The sequence below is a fragment of the Aulostomus chinensis genome, chromosome 21 (assembly GCF_037954235.1).
Source record: "Aulostomus chinensis isolate RoL2024-O1b breed Wild chromosome 21, RoL_Achi_v1.0, whole genome shotgun sequence".
NCBI lineage: Eukaryota > Metazoa > Chordata > Actinopteri > Syngnathiformes > Aulostomidae > Aulostomus > Aulostomus chinensis.
This window is the reverse complement of record NC_141340.1, coordinates 14,204,668-14,222,782: the sequence shown is the minus strand read 5'-3', so window position 1 is coordinate 14,222,782 and position 18,115 is coordinate 14,204,668. Positions and strand designations below refer to the sequence as shown.

Here is an 18,115-nt window from a genome sequence, read left to right as displayed (position 1 = left end):
GACCCGTTGTTTGTATCCACGTTCATGAAAGCAAATATGAGTTGGTCATCACAAAAGTGCCACCTTACGATTTCCTCTGCTGATCAATAAGAATCAGACTAATTGCTGTAATGATTTCACATTTCATTTGGTTGCTGCAAACAAACACAACATACAAGTAGAAGCAGTAAAAACCTGAAAGATTTAGCAAGTGTTTACGATAGACTTTAGCCTTGGATTTAAAATATAACAAATAAGGGTAACAGACTAGACTTACAAATGAATTGAATTATCAAAGAACGAGACAGGAAGTGGAGATATATATAAATTGCTGCACAGACGGTGGCGCATTAGTATTCGTATTATTGTGTAACAGAGACGTTTCAAAACTAACATAGATATATAGTACAGTGTATTATAATTGGGTGAACCATCTCGGTAGTTTGGTTTGCCAGGAACAGAAAAAGAAATGGACTCAATCTGTGCTGTTCCCTGCTTTGAATATCTGGTTAAAGAACATCACTGCTTCACTCACTCTCTTGTTACCAGTCAGTCTCTTTCCTATCAAGTCAATAATCAAGCCGACAGGTCATCCACAGCGAGATGTTAATGTTCTTCCTTAAACAGAATTAAAATGTCCAAGAGCTAAATGAATGTATGTGTTAGTGGACATAATTCATAGTAAAAAATAAACATGATAGATGGATACTGTTGAATTTCAGTATGTACTTAACATTTTTAATAGTGAATGCAAAATGTTGCAGGGGGGGAAAAAAAACCTCTAAAATGTAAACCCTGTCTATAAGCGTGGAGTGCAGAGAGATCTAATCACAAATGCTCACTGGAGACGAATTTGAAAAGCAAGTGTGAAGCAAAATCCTCAGAGGTGTCCCCTTGCTCTGACCACTCAGGCGACATCTTAGCGGCAGGTCTGAACCAGGCCCGTGATGCATCAGTAGTTACATGTACCTGGATGTGAGAGAGGAAATTCCCAAGACAGGCTGGGCTGTGCTGGCAACTGTACAGATACAATCCCTCTGATCCCGTAATGACTGATTGCCATTATCACCTCTCTTTCCCATCCCTCTGTCTAATTTTACCATGAACTAATTAAATCTTTCCATCTCTTTATCTAACTCCTTTAGCTTTTCTGACTCTCTGTACGCCCACTGGTATGAAAATAATGCAGAACATTTTAGGTGCATGGTCAGGTATGAAATGTGAAGGCATAATGTATCCTAGTTGGTTGAAGTTCTTGGGACCCTTTCTGTAATGAGCACAACAACAGTAGACTTGCTATACCACCTCCCTCTCTCTCTCTTATTTTAAAACAAAGGCTGCCGACCTTCCATCTCCAACCACACACATTTTCTTACACCTTTTCCCACCATTCACACAGTTCATGCAGAGCAGGACCCAGGTTCTCTCCTGCCACTACCACGATCCCTTTGGTTTGTAGTTCTGTCCCACTTGGCTTTAATTTACAGTGGGAAAATAATTAGAATCTCACTTTTGCGAAGAGTGGAGTGAAAATGTAAACAATGCTTCCCTGCGGGCGGGTGCTTCATCACTTTGACAGGTGCATTTGAATTTGCCTGGGTGGCGGACAGGCTTGGTTATTTATGTGTCATTCGCACATGGAAGCCCCGGCTGTGGCTGGGACTACAGTTTGGACGGAGAGGAGGGAGAAGAGAGATCCAGAACTGTTTGGCGTGCCGGGATGCGGGTGTGGAAACATTAGGGATATAACAATGTCTCCGGTGCTGGAGATGGTGATCGGACTGGGAGTTATGGCTGCCTTTTACCTAAGTGGGAATTAGAGGGAGGGGTTTAAAGATTTGAGGAGGCTTTGAATGGGCAACGATATGGATGGGGAAAAGCTCTGATAAGCCAGAGAGGGCTGGATTTCCGTAAAGGTGTGGCTGAGAATTTCTAAATTATTTCTGAGGATGGAGCCTGTATCAGCCTGCCCAACATCAAATTAGCATCTTCAGAAAAACAAGTTTGTTGAAATGTTTAGAAGCTGCCAAGTTATTCATCTGTTCACCAATATTTGGTGCTTCAGTTTAGGTGTTCTTAAGATTTCAATCATGGAAATAGTCTACAAAAGTCTGCAAGCAGTTCTAGATGTTTTTGGTAATATCCCTGATCAATAGGCCAGTTTGATACAGTGCAGACATTTGAATATTTTTAATTTAAATTTTCTTGGATCCAGAATTAAAGGTTAGAGCTGTGGGCAGTATCAAAATATCACAGGACCTGCAGGAAAAAACAAAATGTAGGCAGGAGGAGTGAATAACTTTGTTTTCTCCTAAACTCTCACAGTTGAAGTGCCCTACACACAAATGTTTCGGTGCACACGCTTGATGACGTGTCTCCTTCCATGATAGGTCATTAAAGCGATTTTATTTACTAATCACAGCAATGGATAAGACCTGATTGATTTCCAAAACTAACAATTTTGATGAATTTTCACTCCTTTTGCATCCTGCAGATCACATTTCTTGACAATAGCAAGTACTATAAGATTCTGATACTGGGCAACATCAAAATGTAGTTGTAGTACTGATAAAGCAGGGATCAGCATCAGTGATTACTATCAAACAGGGGAAGACGTAGACATAGTTGCTTTTTTGTCTACAGATCCTCTAACACACACACACGCATACACACACAATAACAGTAACACTCATCTACATGTTAACACACACACATTCTTGCTCACGAACAGACAAAGCCTCACACAGAGAGGCAACGCATGCGTGCATCTCTAACGCCTGCAGGCGCTAGGGGCTGGGCAGCAGGGGATGGGGGAGGTGGGGAGGTTTGTGGGGAGATGGGCAGGAGGGGGGAGGAGGGTGAGAGGAGTATGCATTGTGCAGAGACTCTCCAAGCGATAGAGGGTCAGTCCCTCCCTCCACTACTGCACCACCATCACCCTGTCTGTCAGAGCTGGCCCTGGTACAAAGGCCTGTTTGCTGATCGCGAGGTTCATACAGAGACTGTATGGAGGCACACAAACACACGTGCCAACAGGAGTTCATGGATGCACACATACACACTCTGGGTTCACTCAAAATTTAGAAACAGGCACATACAGTACACTGTATGCACACACTCTATACATCAAGGTTCATGCTGCACAAACGCTTGTTCACAGATATTAATGTCTGCAAATAAAGTAACACAAGACACACACATGCAAGGCCAGGAAGGGCTACAGCACTTTACAAATGAGTGGGAACAGCCTCAACCATGAAGCATAAAAGACTGTTGACATACATGCATGGATAAGCCAAGCAGCGTCAGCCATTAGAATGGAAATAGATATGCTATTATTTTAAATTCGGCCAATATGTGGATGCATGGCGGATATAATTGGAGCAGCTTGAAAATGGCATGGCTGCACACTTTCTGCATTGGGCCTGATTTGGCTCCAGAAAAGGTCTGTGTCTGGCTAAACGCACCACTGGACAAGACAGGCCACACACTCATATTTGCATGCAGGGATGCGCGCGCGCACGCGCGCACGCACGCACGCACGCACGCACGCACGCACGCGCACACACACACACACACACACACACACACACACACACACACACACACACACACACGTGTTTGCACAGAGTGACAAAATGGTTAACACGCTACAGTGGCTTTCATCCACCTTCCTCTCATTATGGTGTCTATAAAGTGAAGATCAGTGCCTATAAACATTTCAAGTGAAATAAATCATAGTTAAAGTGCAGTAACACACTACAGCCAAAAGTAGCACACACCAAATCGGACTTCGAGAAAAGATAAACAAGCAACAATGACTATATTTACAGTCAGAATAAACCAAACGACTTTAAAAAAGATTATCCAGCGAGATAGTATCTCTGAGTGCCTGAGATAATCCAGAAAATAAGATATGCATAATTCACTGTTACTAATCTCCTTTGCAGAAAATAAAGCCTATTTCCATCCTACAGTAAACAACTCAGATAGAAGCCCATCTCTTACGTCTACACCATGTCTGACTCACCCTGCACCCTAAGGACTGAACATTTCCAGTTATGTTCTGGGGCATATTGAAGTTTACCTGTGAATTTATTTACAAAGAATAAGTTCACCCCACTTTTTAATGCTCTAAAAAACTATGATAAATACACCGTAATCAGGTTTTGAACGATTCAATTAACTAATAGAAGGCACACAGATTTAATCGTGCAGATATGGAACACTGGCTTGGTAAATGTAACTCTATGTGTTTTGGCCTCTTGTTGTGTTTTAGGTAATTGAAATGAGACATGTTCCTTTCAGGGCAAAGATGCTCACGATTGGAAAGTAACAGGGGGGTGAACATGACTTTGGATATCACGGCATCAACATTTTCTAACTGATGTGGTCTCATCAGTCATGACAAGCCTTTCCCTAATTCATCAGGCCCCTATCACATGACGCCGTGTGGAGGAAAACCATCATCATCAGCCTGTAGCTTTATGATTCCTACACATCAGTCTTAGATAATGTAAACTTCTCTTGGATGGGTAATTTATTGAAACTTGATTTTTGCGTTCTCAATCAATTTATATTTTAGCACTCCTGAAATGTTCTGTGCAGTCTGCAAATCATTGTTGTTTAGTTATGTCTGTCAAAGAAAGGTTTCTCTTAAGAATTAGTCCTCATGTCTTACTGAGATCCCCAGTGTAAATAAAAGTAAATTAAAAAATATATATTAAACAGGTGATAAGACATCATTGACCTACGTTTCATGCTACTGCATTAGACATACTGTATTTGGATGAGAGTGGACTTCGCTCTCCATCACCTGAAAGATGCAAATATAGCAAGAAACAATAAATAAATATCATTATATATCATATAGGGGGCTGCATGCCTCAGAGGTAGAGTGGCCGACCGAAGGGTTGCTGGTTCAGTCCTCACTTCCCCAGCTGACCATGTCCAAGTATCCTTGAGCAAGATACTGAACTCCTAAATTGCTCCTGATGGCCCTGAGGCGGACTGGCGACCCATCCAGGGTGAACCCCGCCTCTCGCCCAACGTCAGCTGAGATAGGCTCCATCTCGGGCAACCCTTAGCGGATGAGCAGCATGGATGGATATATAATACTTGTAATTATATTAGCTAAAAAGACAACACACCACACAGACAGAATTAATTTTGATCTGCTAAATTAATTTGTTACCTTTGACTGATGACCCATTATAATCGTGGTAAAAGTACAGAGTGGTAAATTTGTAGGTTTAAGGCCATAACAATCACATCATCTACATTTCCCCCCAAAGAATCCCAACGTTTCTAGACATGCCTCCATCGGGTGTGGTGTAAAACGCATTTTTCCCCTCACTCTTAGTGCATGGAACATATTGATTCTCGAAAGTTCAGGAGCCCAGCTTGGTATTAAGATGCTGCAGACAGATGCCAAAGTTGAGTTTTGCCTTTGATATCCAAAATTTGACTTTGGAGCAGCTTCCCCCTAATCAGGCCTTCGAGGCTAGAGGTGATAAGTATCCAAGCCAATAACTGAAATGAGAGCTGGGAATCAGTGGTGCAGACGCACACACACACACACACACACACGTGTTGGTACACCTAGATACTACAGTGTACACACACACACACACACACACACACACACACACACACACACTCTGTCTCTTTAAGGTTATGAGTGAAATCCTTATGAAAAAAAAAACCCCTCCAAATGTCTATCTCTCCTCGGGATGTCATGTGGGGCTGTTAAGACGCGACACCTGTCACAATCACCAGACCTTCCTCATCCCCTCCAGGCCAGGGGAAGCGGCCAAGGTCAAACTCTTTAAAGGAAAGGAAGGGAGAGGAGGGAAGCGAAGTGACTAACGACAGACAGTCACAAAGAATCAGACCTGTCAAGTTCAAGCTGCAAAAACCTCTGTGGAGTCAGACACTGCATATACATGTTTGTATGTGTGTTTGCATGTGTGCTACAATGAGTACGCCCCTCACTCTACACTCGTAGCACCGATATCTGAGCCAGGTAGAGTGATAACAAAACACTTATAACTGGAGTGAAGTTAGAACCTTTTCATTTTTTCTTCCGCGTGTGCAGCTCGCTTTTAAAGAATTTCACATGAAGAAAGGAGACATGCTGGGACTTCTTACGCTCTGGCTAGATCTGGAGAAAAGGAGGGCAGAGTGCAAGGGAAGGGAAAGACACAAATGAGCACCTTTAAAGTGGAGCATTAATTTAAGCTGTCTGAAATATAACAAACAGTGTTTCTGAACAACCTCCGTGCATTTTACATTAATCCTTTTTTGTGAAACAGAGGTCATAACCTGAAATGAAGCCACTTCCTTGTTTTGACTCACTTTGCCTGCCATCCCCTCCCTTGTTTCCCTGGCCAGGCCCAGGCTTTGGTAGATAATGACATCCTCTCCCTGGATTAATTGTGAGGGACACATTAAGCAAGGGGGCTGACACTCCCTGTAATTAAACTGTTCACACCGACAAGTACATACTGGAACACTTTCTCCATTCTCTCTGTATCTACTGCTGCAGGAAAGCAGCACTTTGCAAAATTAAAACAAAAAAATAGGTTGACGGAATTTATGTCGAGAATATTAAACCCTGATAGCAACATGACTCCTCACCCGCTTTTGCGACTTGAGAAACAATTCAAATATGTCATATTTTGCAGGTAACAGATTAGAAATGATTCAGCAACAAACGCAAGTGCCTTTCTTTGCCACTTGACGGATTACTTCGGTCAGTTTATTTAAAAATGTCCATAAACTCTCCATATGCTTGCTAATTCATCATTTCCTGTCATGGCAAATATAAAGCACAGTCATTCTTATTAAAAAACAAACCCAAACATCACCTTAAAAGTTTCTCTGATTCTAGAAGGCAATTACTGCCTGTGTGTCATGAGGATGGAGCAAAATATTGGCATTAACTGTGTGACCTTTTTGAAAATATTAATCACCTTGTCCATTTATCCAGTTGCCATGCCAACCTTTGTTTGTTTAACAAATGAAATTACAAGTGTTTGATTACCCAGTGAGACACTGATGATAGTACCGCCTCTTTGTCCGTGCCGTTACATGCCCAACTCTTTAGAGCATGTCAGGGTGTGTATGGGAATGGTGTATTGTCTCTCCCAGTAGGTGAGGTCTAAAAGAGGCGTACATAGCGAACAATGCTCAATGGAGTAACGGGGCCAGGGACCGTCAAACAGAGAAGAGCTCACATCCCATTTAAAGCCAGGGTTCAAAATCGACCTGGAGACAGATTCCAACATGATATAAGACAGAATACGATTAGGGGGCACATTGTCGCTGCACACACCGGCTCCACTGGGAAACAGCTGAATCACATCCCTGCTCCAGTCGTCACAGAAGCGAAAACCAAGTGCTGCTCTGAAGCTCAAGTTACTCTTTAAGTCACTGAATGAAAACGGTAAAGTGTGAAAATTCCTGAGAAAACCTCTTTTGGAATAATAAACTACTATACTTGTACGCGGGTTCTTTGTTCGTTTGTTAGCACTTGCAACCCTCTCACATTCCTTCCCCACCATCAGGTTGAATAGGTTGTGTCTCACAAAATTAGCTGGAAACGTTCGGATGATTCTCACCAAATGTAACTTTGTTGCGAAAACAAAAAAAATCCAAATTTGCAGCCGGGGCCAATACTGTTTATCCTTGTAAACCGGATCAACATGTCTTCTGCCCCCCCCTCCTTTTTTTTTTTATTGATCAACAGCTCATTGGTGTTTTTTCACCAATTTGGGCGACTTCTGAAGACACTGGGCATTCCTCACACATTTGAATATCAATACATGTTATTGTTGATAATCACTTTATTCCTGACAGTTTAATTTTTGGGGTGATTTTTGTTTTTTAAGTGAGTGGTTGGGCTTGAAATCAATCTGAGCCCTGTCGTAACGTTGGCCACCCCAGATAAAAAAAAAAAAAAAACGAGTTCCGCCACTTGTATGGTACTTGATCCACCCAGTTGTGTCAGATTACCAGATCACCTGCGTATGAGCCATTGCAATGAATAGATCTTATTTTGATTGGGAATCATATATACTGACATGATAACATTCATAGATATGAATGGGCTTAAGATCAGAAGGTTATTAATTAGTTGTACAATACTAATAGAATTGACAAGGGCCAATGCCCTCTGTGTTTGTGTCGATAAATTTGTATATGTGTGAATTGTGAAGTAGTCAAGAGTGTGTCTCATCTTTATCTGTGCTTTTTCGTTTGACTTGACCATTGCACCTTGCTTTCACACGTTACCGCTCAGCAAATTCTGTGACCTATTCAGGAACACGGGCATGTAGCCTTTGCAGTCATATCTCATATTGAGCTCCCTGGATGCTGTGCTTGCTGCTACGTCGCTCCTGTCCTTGCCTGCCTGCTTGCTATTGCCTCAGGCCACTGGGGCCCTCAGTGCTGTCCACTTAAAAAAAAAAAAAAAAAAAAAAGGCCCATTCGCCATAATGGAAGAAGCCACTCTAATGTGACATGCAGGCACACAAAAAGGTTTGCATGCATACATTCCCATCTAGAAAATGTGCATGACGGTACGCACACATGCACATAAATATACACATGCATGTTTGTAAACAGAATTGGATTCAAGCGCATGCAGCCAAGCACATGACAAAACACACACACGTTGCTCTTTGGTAGAGATTAGTGGAGGCTGGGAGAACTCTAATGACCCCATGCACACAAAAACACTTGCATACACACAGGTGACCATACATTTCCCTCTGATTCCCAGTGACCTATGCCACTGAAGCACTCAGCTGGTTCTCTCCTCTCCTGGTGTTCCTGTGTTACTGTTATGGGTTCCTGTTCAGGAGCTGAGGGTCCTATTGTTATGTGACAGCGGTTCCTGTGTATCCTGTCACAGCCCGCTGCCCCCTCTGTCTGCCTTACTTCCCTAAGCCTCATCCTCCTTTACTTTAGGTCAGATTTGCATCTCAGGTGGCCTCTTAACTTTCCTAACTGTACCGTTTGCACAGCCAAATGAATGATGAATGACACAGGTGAAGTGCTGCATCAGTGGAGATTGACCCATGTAATGTTTATCCAGCTCGATAAATTGCATAAAAAAATAGAAATGAGGGATCCATTATGTTTTAGAACTCATCTTAAAATGCATGGCAATAAGGAAAAGCAATATCTAAAGCGTATTAAACATTGCCACAAAAAGCTATTTTATAATAGGATGAGTTCAATTCAGCTTGTATAGCATCATCTATCGCATGTGAAGGCGATGAGCAAAGCCTCTCAAATGTTTTTGCTAGGCAACAAGTTCTTGTGAATGTTTTGTGGATCTGGAGAAGGCTTATGACCGTGTTTCCAGTTTGGTGGCGGGAGGTTGTCTCTCGGCTTTTTGCGGACGACATGGTCCTCTTAGCGCCATCAAACAATGACCTGTGTGAATCACCATCTCCTAGTCTGAGGCCATGTTCCTCAGAAGGAAAAGGGTTAGGGGGGAGGTCCTGCCTCAGAAGGAGGACTTTAAATATCTCAGGATCTTGTTCACGAGTGAGGGTAGGATGGAGCGTGAGACTCACAGGCGGATTGGGATGGCGTCTGCAGTGATGCGGGCGCTAAACCAGACGGTTGTGCTGAAGAAGGAGCTAAGCCAAAAAGCAAAGCTCTTGATTTCCCGGTCAATCTACGTTCCAACCCTCTCCTATGGTCATGAGCTCTGGGTAATGACCAAAAGAACAAGTTGGCAAATACAAGCGACCAAAATGAGTTTCCTCCCCAGGGTGGCTGGGCTCTCCCTTAGTGATAGGGTGAGAAGCTCAGTCATTCGGGAGGGACTCAGAGTAGAACCACTGCTCCTCCATGTTGAGAGGAGTCAGTTGAGGTGGTTCAGGCATCTGGTGAGGCTGCCTCCTGGACGCCTCCCTTGGGAGGTTTTTCGGGGGGTTTCCTACTGGGAGGAGGCCGCCAAAGGATTATATCTCTCAGTTGGTGAGCAGTTGGGAACTGCTTGGGATTCCCCCGGAAGAGCTGGAGGAAGTGGATGGGGAGAGGACAGTCTGGGTTTCCTTGCTGAGGCTGCTGCCCTCGCAGCCTGGATAAATGGAGTACAACACGACGACAACAACAACAAAGAGAAATTCTTCTATTGAAAAATAGCCACATACATGTTTAATATAACCATCCATTTTTTTCTGCTTATTCCTGTTAAGGGTCACAGGGGGGCTGGAGGCTATCCCAGCAGCCTTCGGGTGAGAGGCGGGGTTCACTCTGGATGGGTCACCAGTCCATCACAGGACCAACACATAGAGACAGACAACCATTCACACTCACATATGTATATATGTGTGTGTGTATATATATGTATATATGTGTGTGTGTGTGTGTGTGTATATATATGTATGTATATGTGTTTGTCTATACATATATGTGTATAGACATGTATATATACATGTATGTATATATCCATCCATCCATTCATTCATTCATTCATTTTCTACCAATTATTTTGTTAAGGGTTGCAGGGTGGGGCTGGAGCCTATCCCAGCTGCCTTCAGGCGAGAGGCAGGGTTCACCCTGGACAGGACGCCAGTCCATCTCAGGACCAACACATAGAGACAGACAACCATTCACACTCACAGTCACACCTACGGTCAATTTAGAGTATCAATCAGCCTCGTCCCCTCTTGATGTCTTTGGACTGTGGGAGGAAGCTGGAGTACCAGAGAGAACCCACACAGGAGCAGGGAGAACATGGAGACTCACACAGAAAGATCCTGTGATGGAGCCGGGACTGGAACCTGGAACCTTCTTGCTGTGAGGCGACAGTGCTGACCACTGCACCACCGTGCCGCCCGTTTAATATAACATTACTGCAAACCATATTACTCAAAACCTGATCAATATGATCCAAGTTTTTGATCCTGCTAGATTAACAGGTTCTGTACTGGAGTTACAGGTGAGATAAAATGAGTCAGTAGTGTGAATATAAAGCACAGAGCACAAATCAGAAAAGGAATGATGGTAGCTTAGCGACTAGTTCGTCTAGGACGTTAGTTAAGTTCTAAGTTAAGTTTGTCTAGTTAGTGACTAGTTAGTTAGACTAGACAAGTTAGTCACAAAATGTTTCAACTCTGATCAGAAATTTTCTGAATAAAACTCAACACCAACTTTGGCCAAATATTAATAGACAAGACTGCTGTGCTGAGAGAAGTATTTTGTGGGCAACTGATCCAGGATCATAACTGACAACAGAGTCAAACAATAACAAAAATAATAAAAGGTGAGCACACAAGGGATGAACTACTAATGCCCCTCTCTAAAAGGTATTATGTGTTTTATTGCGTAAAAATGGAAGCATTTTGGATATCACATTTATTTTGTGAAGTAAAAGCCCCTAAAGATACAATATTATATCTTTAGTTGAATGTTTTGGGCACAAATATATCAGTATCATTTGGTTTCAAATGGCAAGACAATACAGAATATTCCTCGATTGATTTAAAGAATGAAATTAAATTGGAAATTATCTTTTTTGTCTTTAGGTAACGAGTGAAAGAGATGATGGCCCTGGTTTCTTCCTCTGGGTTTCTCCCTCTGGTCCAGTTTTATCATTATGTCACATCTGTAGATTAAGAAGGGGATCACATCCTCTATGATTAACAGCTGGCCGCCCAGATTCAGGTTATCATCACCACTCCAGTGTATGAATCTCAACAGGTTGACTTCACAGCAACCACACCACTGCTGCAAAGCACCTTGGGTGTTCCCAAATTCACCCGCTGGTAATCCATTACCTAGACATACGGAGACAAACGAACGGCACGAAGGAGCGCAAATGTTGATGCAATCAGGTTGCGAAAACATCTCCAGGGCCACCACATCCCCCCCCTCCCCCCCGCCACCCTCTGATTCTTTTAATCTGCCCCTCTCTCCTTCAATTATCACAATGTCACCACTGCCACCACCGGGAAACTTTCCGTTCGGTGGATTAATAGAAAAAGAACTTTGCAGCGGGTAAGCTGCTGCTCTACTCTGTCATTGTCATAGCAATGGCTCTGACAAAACAGTTTGCGTACCTGCTTAAGTATTACAGAAATTAACACCTCCCTTCCAGGTACAGTAATCAGGGGGTGACAGGAGACAATTAATTAGGTCCATCTGCATCACTGCCTTTACATAATTAATGGGGCTCATTACTGAGCCACCAGTATGATGTGGAGCATGCTAGCACTCTCAGTGTTTCAGAGCATTATAGTGACTAAATCAGTGGGAATGGGAAGGTTTATGGTTGTTGTTCCACTTTCAGTTTCGAATAGTTTTGGAAAAAACATCTTGTCAATGTCACCCATCATTGAAAAACGTCCAAATAGAGAAAGAGTTCTGGACTTTTGTAATAAACATGTCAGCAATGGAGAAGATGGTTGTTTCCTTCATAAATTCATTAGCTGCGCAAATTGATTATAGGCTGCACTCGCGTTGGGACTCCTTACGTTACTTAATCTAAGCAAACTTACACCATGTCAAACTTGTAGCTGATCAAACCCAAAATTCCACTAAACAAACCTCATCGTTGTCTTGCGGATAAAAAATGACAAAGCATCATGATGTAACTCGTTCAGGATTTCTCTGATTGCCAGCACAAGCCGTAACTACATGTCTTTCAAAATGAGTGTAACAGTGTTCACTACAAAAATCTAATTAGATTTGTATCGGACAATTTTCCTCGAGGAATTCTTGAAATACTTTCTTCATTTGAGGTCAACCCCAAAATATTTTGAGGTCATCCTTGAGTAGATGATGGTGCAAATAAAAAACAAAAACAAAAACAAAAACCTCAAGGTGTTCAAGAGGTATCACATTTATGTGAGATGACTGTGACACTGACCTTGAACTTTGAGCACCAAAAACCTTTTCAGTTAATCCTTGAGTCCCAGTGGATATTTACACCAAACGTGAACAATTCCTTCATTTCCCAGCCTTTTTTCTTTTTCTATCCTTGAGTCCCAGAGGATATTTGTGCTATATTTGAAAAAATATTCTTCAACGTATTCCTAAAAATATCATGTTAATCTGAGGTGAGATAATACGTTCAAAAGAATGGGAGGGAGAGGCAGCCAACATGAAAACATAATGCATGTGCGCCTGTGATCGCTGAAGGCTGGAGGTCTAAAAACTGTCACTTCTTCTTCTGCTTCCTTCCTTGAACGACTTTCTATGTTCTATATCTGACAACTGACATGAGAGTGAGTTTTTTTTAGTCCCCTGGATCTGATTCATTCAAAATGTCATTCTTTTAAGAGTGTACTGTTCAATAACTTTCTAAATTTGGCTCAATATCAGACTGCTGCTGTTCCTCTGAGTGCCTTGTTTTCCTCCTCCTCATCCCTCCTTTCTCTCATTCAGCTAATGAAGGCCTTGTGGCCCACTGTTATTAAAATTACGCCCTTGCCTCTGATATTAATTGGGTCTGTAATAAGGAATGCTGCAGATTCATTATTTAATTGCAAGGGCACATTTGGAATACAGTTTCTGAAATGTATTTTTAATGAAAAACACTACATCCTGACCTAATCATATCAACCTTATTCTATCTAATTAAGGATGCAAAAAATCATTAGAGTTGCAAAATATTAGTTTCAGCTCGGTCGGGCTGCTCCTTTGCTCGCCTTCATGAATATTTTTTTTTCATGTCTATGATAAATAGTTAATGAGGGAAAAATGACAAAAAATTAGCATGTAGGGAAATAAGTCTAATAGAGATATGCCTTTGCTGAGTTATGAAAGTGACCCTTTTCACAGGAGAAATTGTAACAATAATTATGAAATAATGGCCAGGCCCATCTTATTTAGATGAAATATTGCCCACTTGAATAATGTAAATATCTTAAAATGCAATAACCCTAAATTTTCATCATGCTGGAGTTGTGTCATCTGTTTAATAACACCAAATTAGGGACAATATGAAGTAACCTGTAATTGTTGCTGTAGAGGCAAATATGCAGAGATGCACTCACGATTTAGGTGTCAACGGCTAAATGGAGAATTTCCTTCATCAAAATCTGAAAGGGTACAATTCCTCCAAACGAGGGTCGGTAACATTTTCCCCAAATAACTCGTCCATGTCCATCATGAGCCCATCAGCAGTCGCTGAGTCACCCCCCGGCCGCACGGCGCAGTGACAAAAACACACGTACAGAAATGTAAGTAATCTCCATCCTTATTTGTTTTATGAGCTCTATTTTGAGAAAAGTCTCTATAAAGTCCTTAAAAAGTGGGCTCGAGTTTCTGACACAGCACATGAAGAACGCACAGAGGTTGTATTTATCTTTTATTTTTTAGTAAATCAGATGACAGTTTCAGAGGAGTCTCTTGTAGTGACAAATCCAGCACCTCCCCACCACCCCTCTCACGAATCCACGGGAAGTGTTCTGATTTCAGATTGTAGTCTGAGGAACAATGTCACGTTTGAGTGAGAACAAGGTTCCATGCGGGTAAAAAAGTCCATGTCGGGGGGAAAAAGAGCAGGAACACATTTGCCGGAATGCACGATGCAACCCACCTGCCGTTGTCTGATAACAATTTAGTATTTTAATGTACTTACATTCATATTCGTTGGCATTATCCACAAGTCCTCCAACTGTCAACGCATAAAAAAAAAAAGAAAAATCCTCCCGCACAGCACAAAATGAATGCTGTTTTTTGTTGAATTCATGTTATAGTTACTGGTACGTTCTGGTTGGGTTTAGGCAGAAAAAGTCTTGAATATCAACGGTAAAGAATGAAAAACAGCAATCTCGTGCTGCAAAGTCAAAACAGTAATTTCAGCACAACGGCTGCAGCACTTGCCCATGCAGTAAGTCCAGTATTTTCTTGACACCGGCTCAGTGGGTAGAGTGGGAACAAGGTTACTGGCCGGAAGGTCCCAAAACTCTCCTGAGACTGAGAACAAGGTACTTAACACCTGAAAAGCTGCAAGTTGGTACCTTACAAGTCAGCCTCTATTATACTTCAGGTTTATCAGTGTGAAAATGTGAATGTGAACGGGTGAAAAAAGGCAACACTGTACTGCTATGGTAGAGAAGGTGTATATAGATGAAAATCATTTATCATTCCTTTAATTATCCGCCTCCCAAATTATACACGAGCATACAATGACGTCATCTGAGCCCCTACTTTACTGAGGCCATTTGGTGGGTTGCTAAAATAGCTCGCTTGTTGCTTGTCTTAATTACTCTGGTTTTCTTTGGAGGATGTTCACTAAACAACCCAGCTGCATCTTTTCACAAATCTGACTCCCTTCTCATATCCCCGGTTGCTAATCAGGTTGAAAATAAATACTAGAAAAAGGAAGAGGGGAGTCTTTATCCAGAAATCTGCTGGTTAAGCTCTGAAATCCTTAAATTGGCAACTAGCTGGTGATCACTGAGGAACATTTAGCAGCTAAAGAGTCTGCTATTTCCCTCCAGTTGAAAGAAATCAAACCAGAAAATCCTAGATCTAATATTAACTGGGTGGACAGAAACACAACTGCTGCATTCATAATTAAGCTTTTTTTTTTTTTTTTTTAATAACGTAGATTTAAAAGGCGATAATATCCCAACATCATCTTTGCTGCTCCAAGTGATAAAAAAAAAAAAAAATCAGTTACTGCAGAATTCCCCCTCAATACACTGATTGCTGAAGATATTTGTATTTTGATAGATGCACAAGAATTCCACGAGGGCCTACAAGATCATTTTCCTTCTTTTGATATTTGCAATGATACAGTTAGGCAAAGATGAAGCATCAATCAGGAAACTACGTGGAATTGAATGAATATTTTTAACTATTTCGACCCATTTGAATGGTCACAGCGGTTTCACTCCTTTGAAAGGCGAAAGGGTGCATAGTAAACGTCCGAGCAGCCAGTCCATCGTTCACCAGAAACATACTGTCATTACCTCCTCTACTGGCATATGAACTTGTGCAAGCAAAGAGCACGGGAGTTAATGAACATGGAGAACACCGAGCGATGTGTGCCACTAACAAAACCCGCAGAATAAATTAAAGGGGACCTCGGTTTGATCGCTCTGTTCTATTTCCCTTATCTCAACAAGTCACATTTTCAATCACTATGCAAAGATTTTACATTGGCTGTAGTCTGCTAATACACTGCCCTTTTCTGTGTCATCACCATCAACCTACACTGGGCTGTCAAACATGCCACAGCTTCACTCCAGTGATAGTAATTTCATGGCGACGTGCATTAATGCAAACTGGAATCCTGCACCCAGTGACACCGAGCTGTCCATGCTCAGCTCACATTAAGATAATGCCCAGCGTGACATATTCACATGCATCCCAGTATGTGTGTTGATTGAGCAGTCTTACTTTAATGAAATATCTTCGGAAATTGGTTTCAGCAGACTAATCAGGCAGCCCGCTAGCTGAGTTTCTGTTTTGGTAATTATCCTGTACTAATTAGAATGAAGCTAAAGACCTCTGAGATGAATTTTCAGCTTTCTGAAATGTAACTAAAGAAAATTTAATGATATAAAATGAGCCTATTCGATACATCCACTCGGACGTAATATCTTTGTTAAAGTGACCAAATTGACAGTGGTAATGATGGACAATGTGATACCATCATGGCTGCCATTATCATTTCGATATCCCATTCCAGTATGTCCTTCCCTCAGCGCTGCATCATGACAAAAACCTCCTGGGGTTACATACAACCATTTTATTTTCTACCCAGTCCAATCTAACAGATTAGTATAAATGACCTTTTAGTTCATTCTGTTGTTAAGAAAACAGCCTTTAGCCCAATTAATCATCAGGAGTATGAAGAGGCTTGCTTACCTTGCGCCTCTCCCCATTGAAGCCTCTCCACTGCTCTGCCTTCTTCACAATGTAGCTGAGTTCCTGATTGGACAGCTCCATGTCTTGAGGTATGAAGTATGCCCCCTCTTTGGCCGTGAGTCTCTGGAAGACGTCCAGCATACGACCATCATTGTGGAATCTGGAAAGTGTGGTGAAAGGAAAGGATTGTAGCGGAGCAGGAGGGACGCCTTACTGAATAATTGTTTCTACTCTGTGAAGGTCACCTGGGGTCAAATGCCAAAGCAGGAGAAAAGTATTTTTGTTTTATATCAGAGATGATTAATGAAAAGCTGTAACTCTGTGGTCACCTCTATGCCAAATAGGCAATGATTCAAACTCTAAGATTGTGAGAAACTGCTGTTGTTACATTATAGGATGTTCTTGTCCTTTCTTTGCACTTGTAAGCAGTATTTAACCCACAGAAGTGTGAGCCAGGAGGAGCCAACAGTTAAATGGGACATTTGCTGTTGTTGTTCTAGTGACATAACGGTGACATTTTTGCTCAAGGGGGTGTTTTCAGCAAAAATGATCAGACATTAGCTGTAATTGTTCTGGAAACGTAACCGGTTGTTTTTTTAGTGTAATTTTCAAACTTTAGCAGCTGCTTGTAGATATTTAGGCAATTATTTGTTTACAACTTAACCCAAATCCCAGTCTTTCGCAAACTCTGACCTCAAATCTTAGCCACAGAATTGTCAAACTTTCGCCTTTCATTTTTCTCCCTAATTTCACGTTGCTAATTCACCCCTACCAACCTGTCCTTGTCAGTGCTCCACATCACTCCACTCTGCTGCCCCTCCTCTCCAAAACAGTCACCCTGAACCAACAAAGCGGGCATACAGCGACCAGGACGCATGAAGGTATCCCTGTACCCCATCACAGACATGACCTGTATCTGTGCTGATGCCCAACCAAGCAGAAAGCAACACAGGGAAGCAAACCAGCACCCTGTTGTATTCCCTACCATGTTGGTAGGGAATACAACAGACCACTGCACTTCTTGTCAGAGCTTCTTATATGAAATATTGTATTTTATACTGAGAGTATTGTGCAGGGGTTGGGATCTGCACTTACAGTATCACTTGTGTTGGTGGGCATTTGTATGCTTTTCATAAGACATACAAAAGTTTCATGAGAATATGCTGAACACAATTAACGTCTAACACATCAAATTAAGGAAGCAAAAGGAATTAAATAATTGGCCTGGGAGTCTGAGGCCCTTTGCTAACACAAGCTGACTGTAGCAACGTCTGTGTGTCTGTGCGGT

The 18,115-nt window shown here is 41.9% G+C and overlaps 1 protein-coding gene across 1 annotated transcript in view; it reads right to left on the bottom strand.

Annotated features, from left to right (window-relative positions):
* ofcc1 (orofacial cleft 1 candidate 1) overlaps positions 1-18,115 on the bottom strand; it is a 92,365-nt gene that overhangs the window by 12,795 nt on the left and 61,455 nt on the right. The window contains exon 22 of the mRNA XM_086192359.1: positions 16,828-16,987. Within this exon, the coding sequence (XP_086048485.1) occupies positions 16,828-16,987 (160 nt within the window). The remainder of the gene's footprint in view (positions 1-16,827; positions 16,988-18,115) is intronic.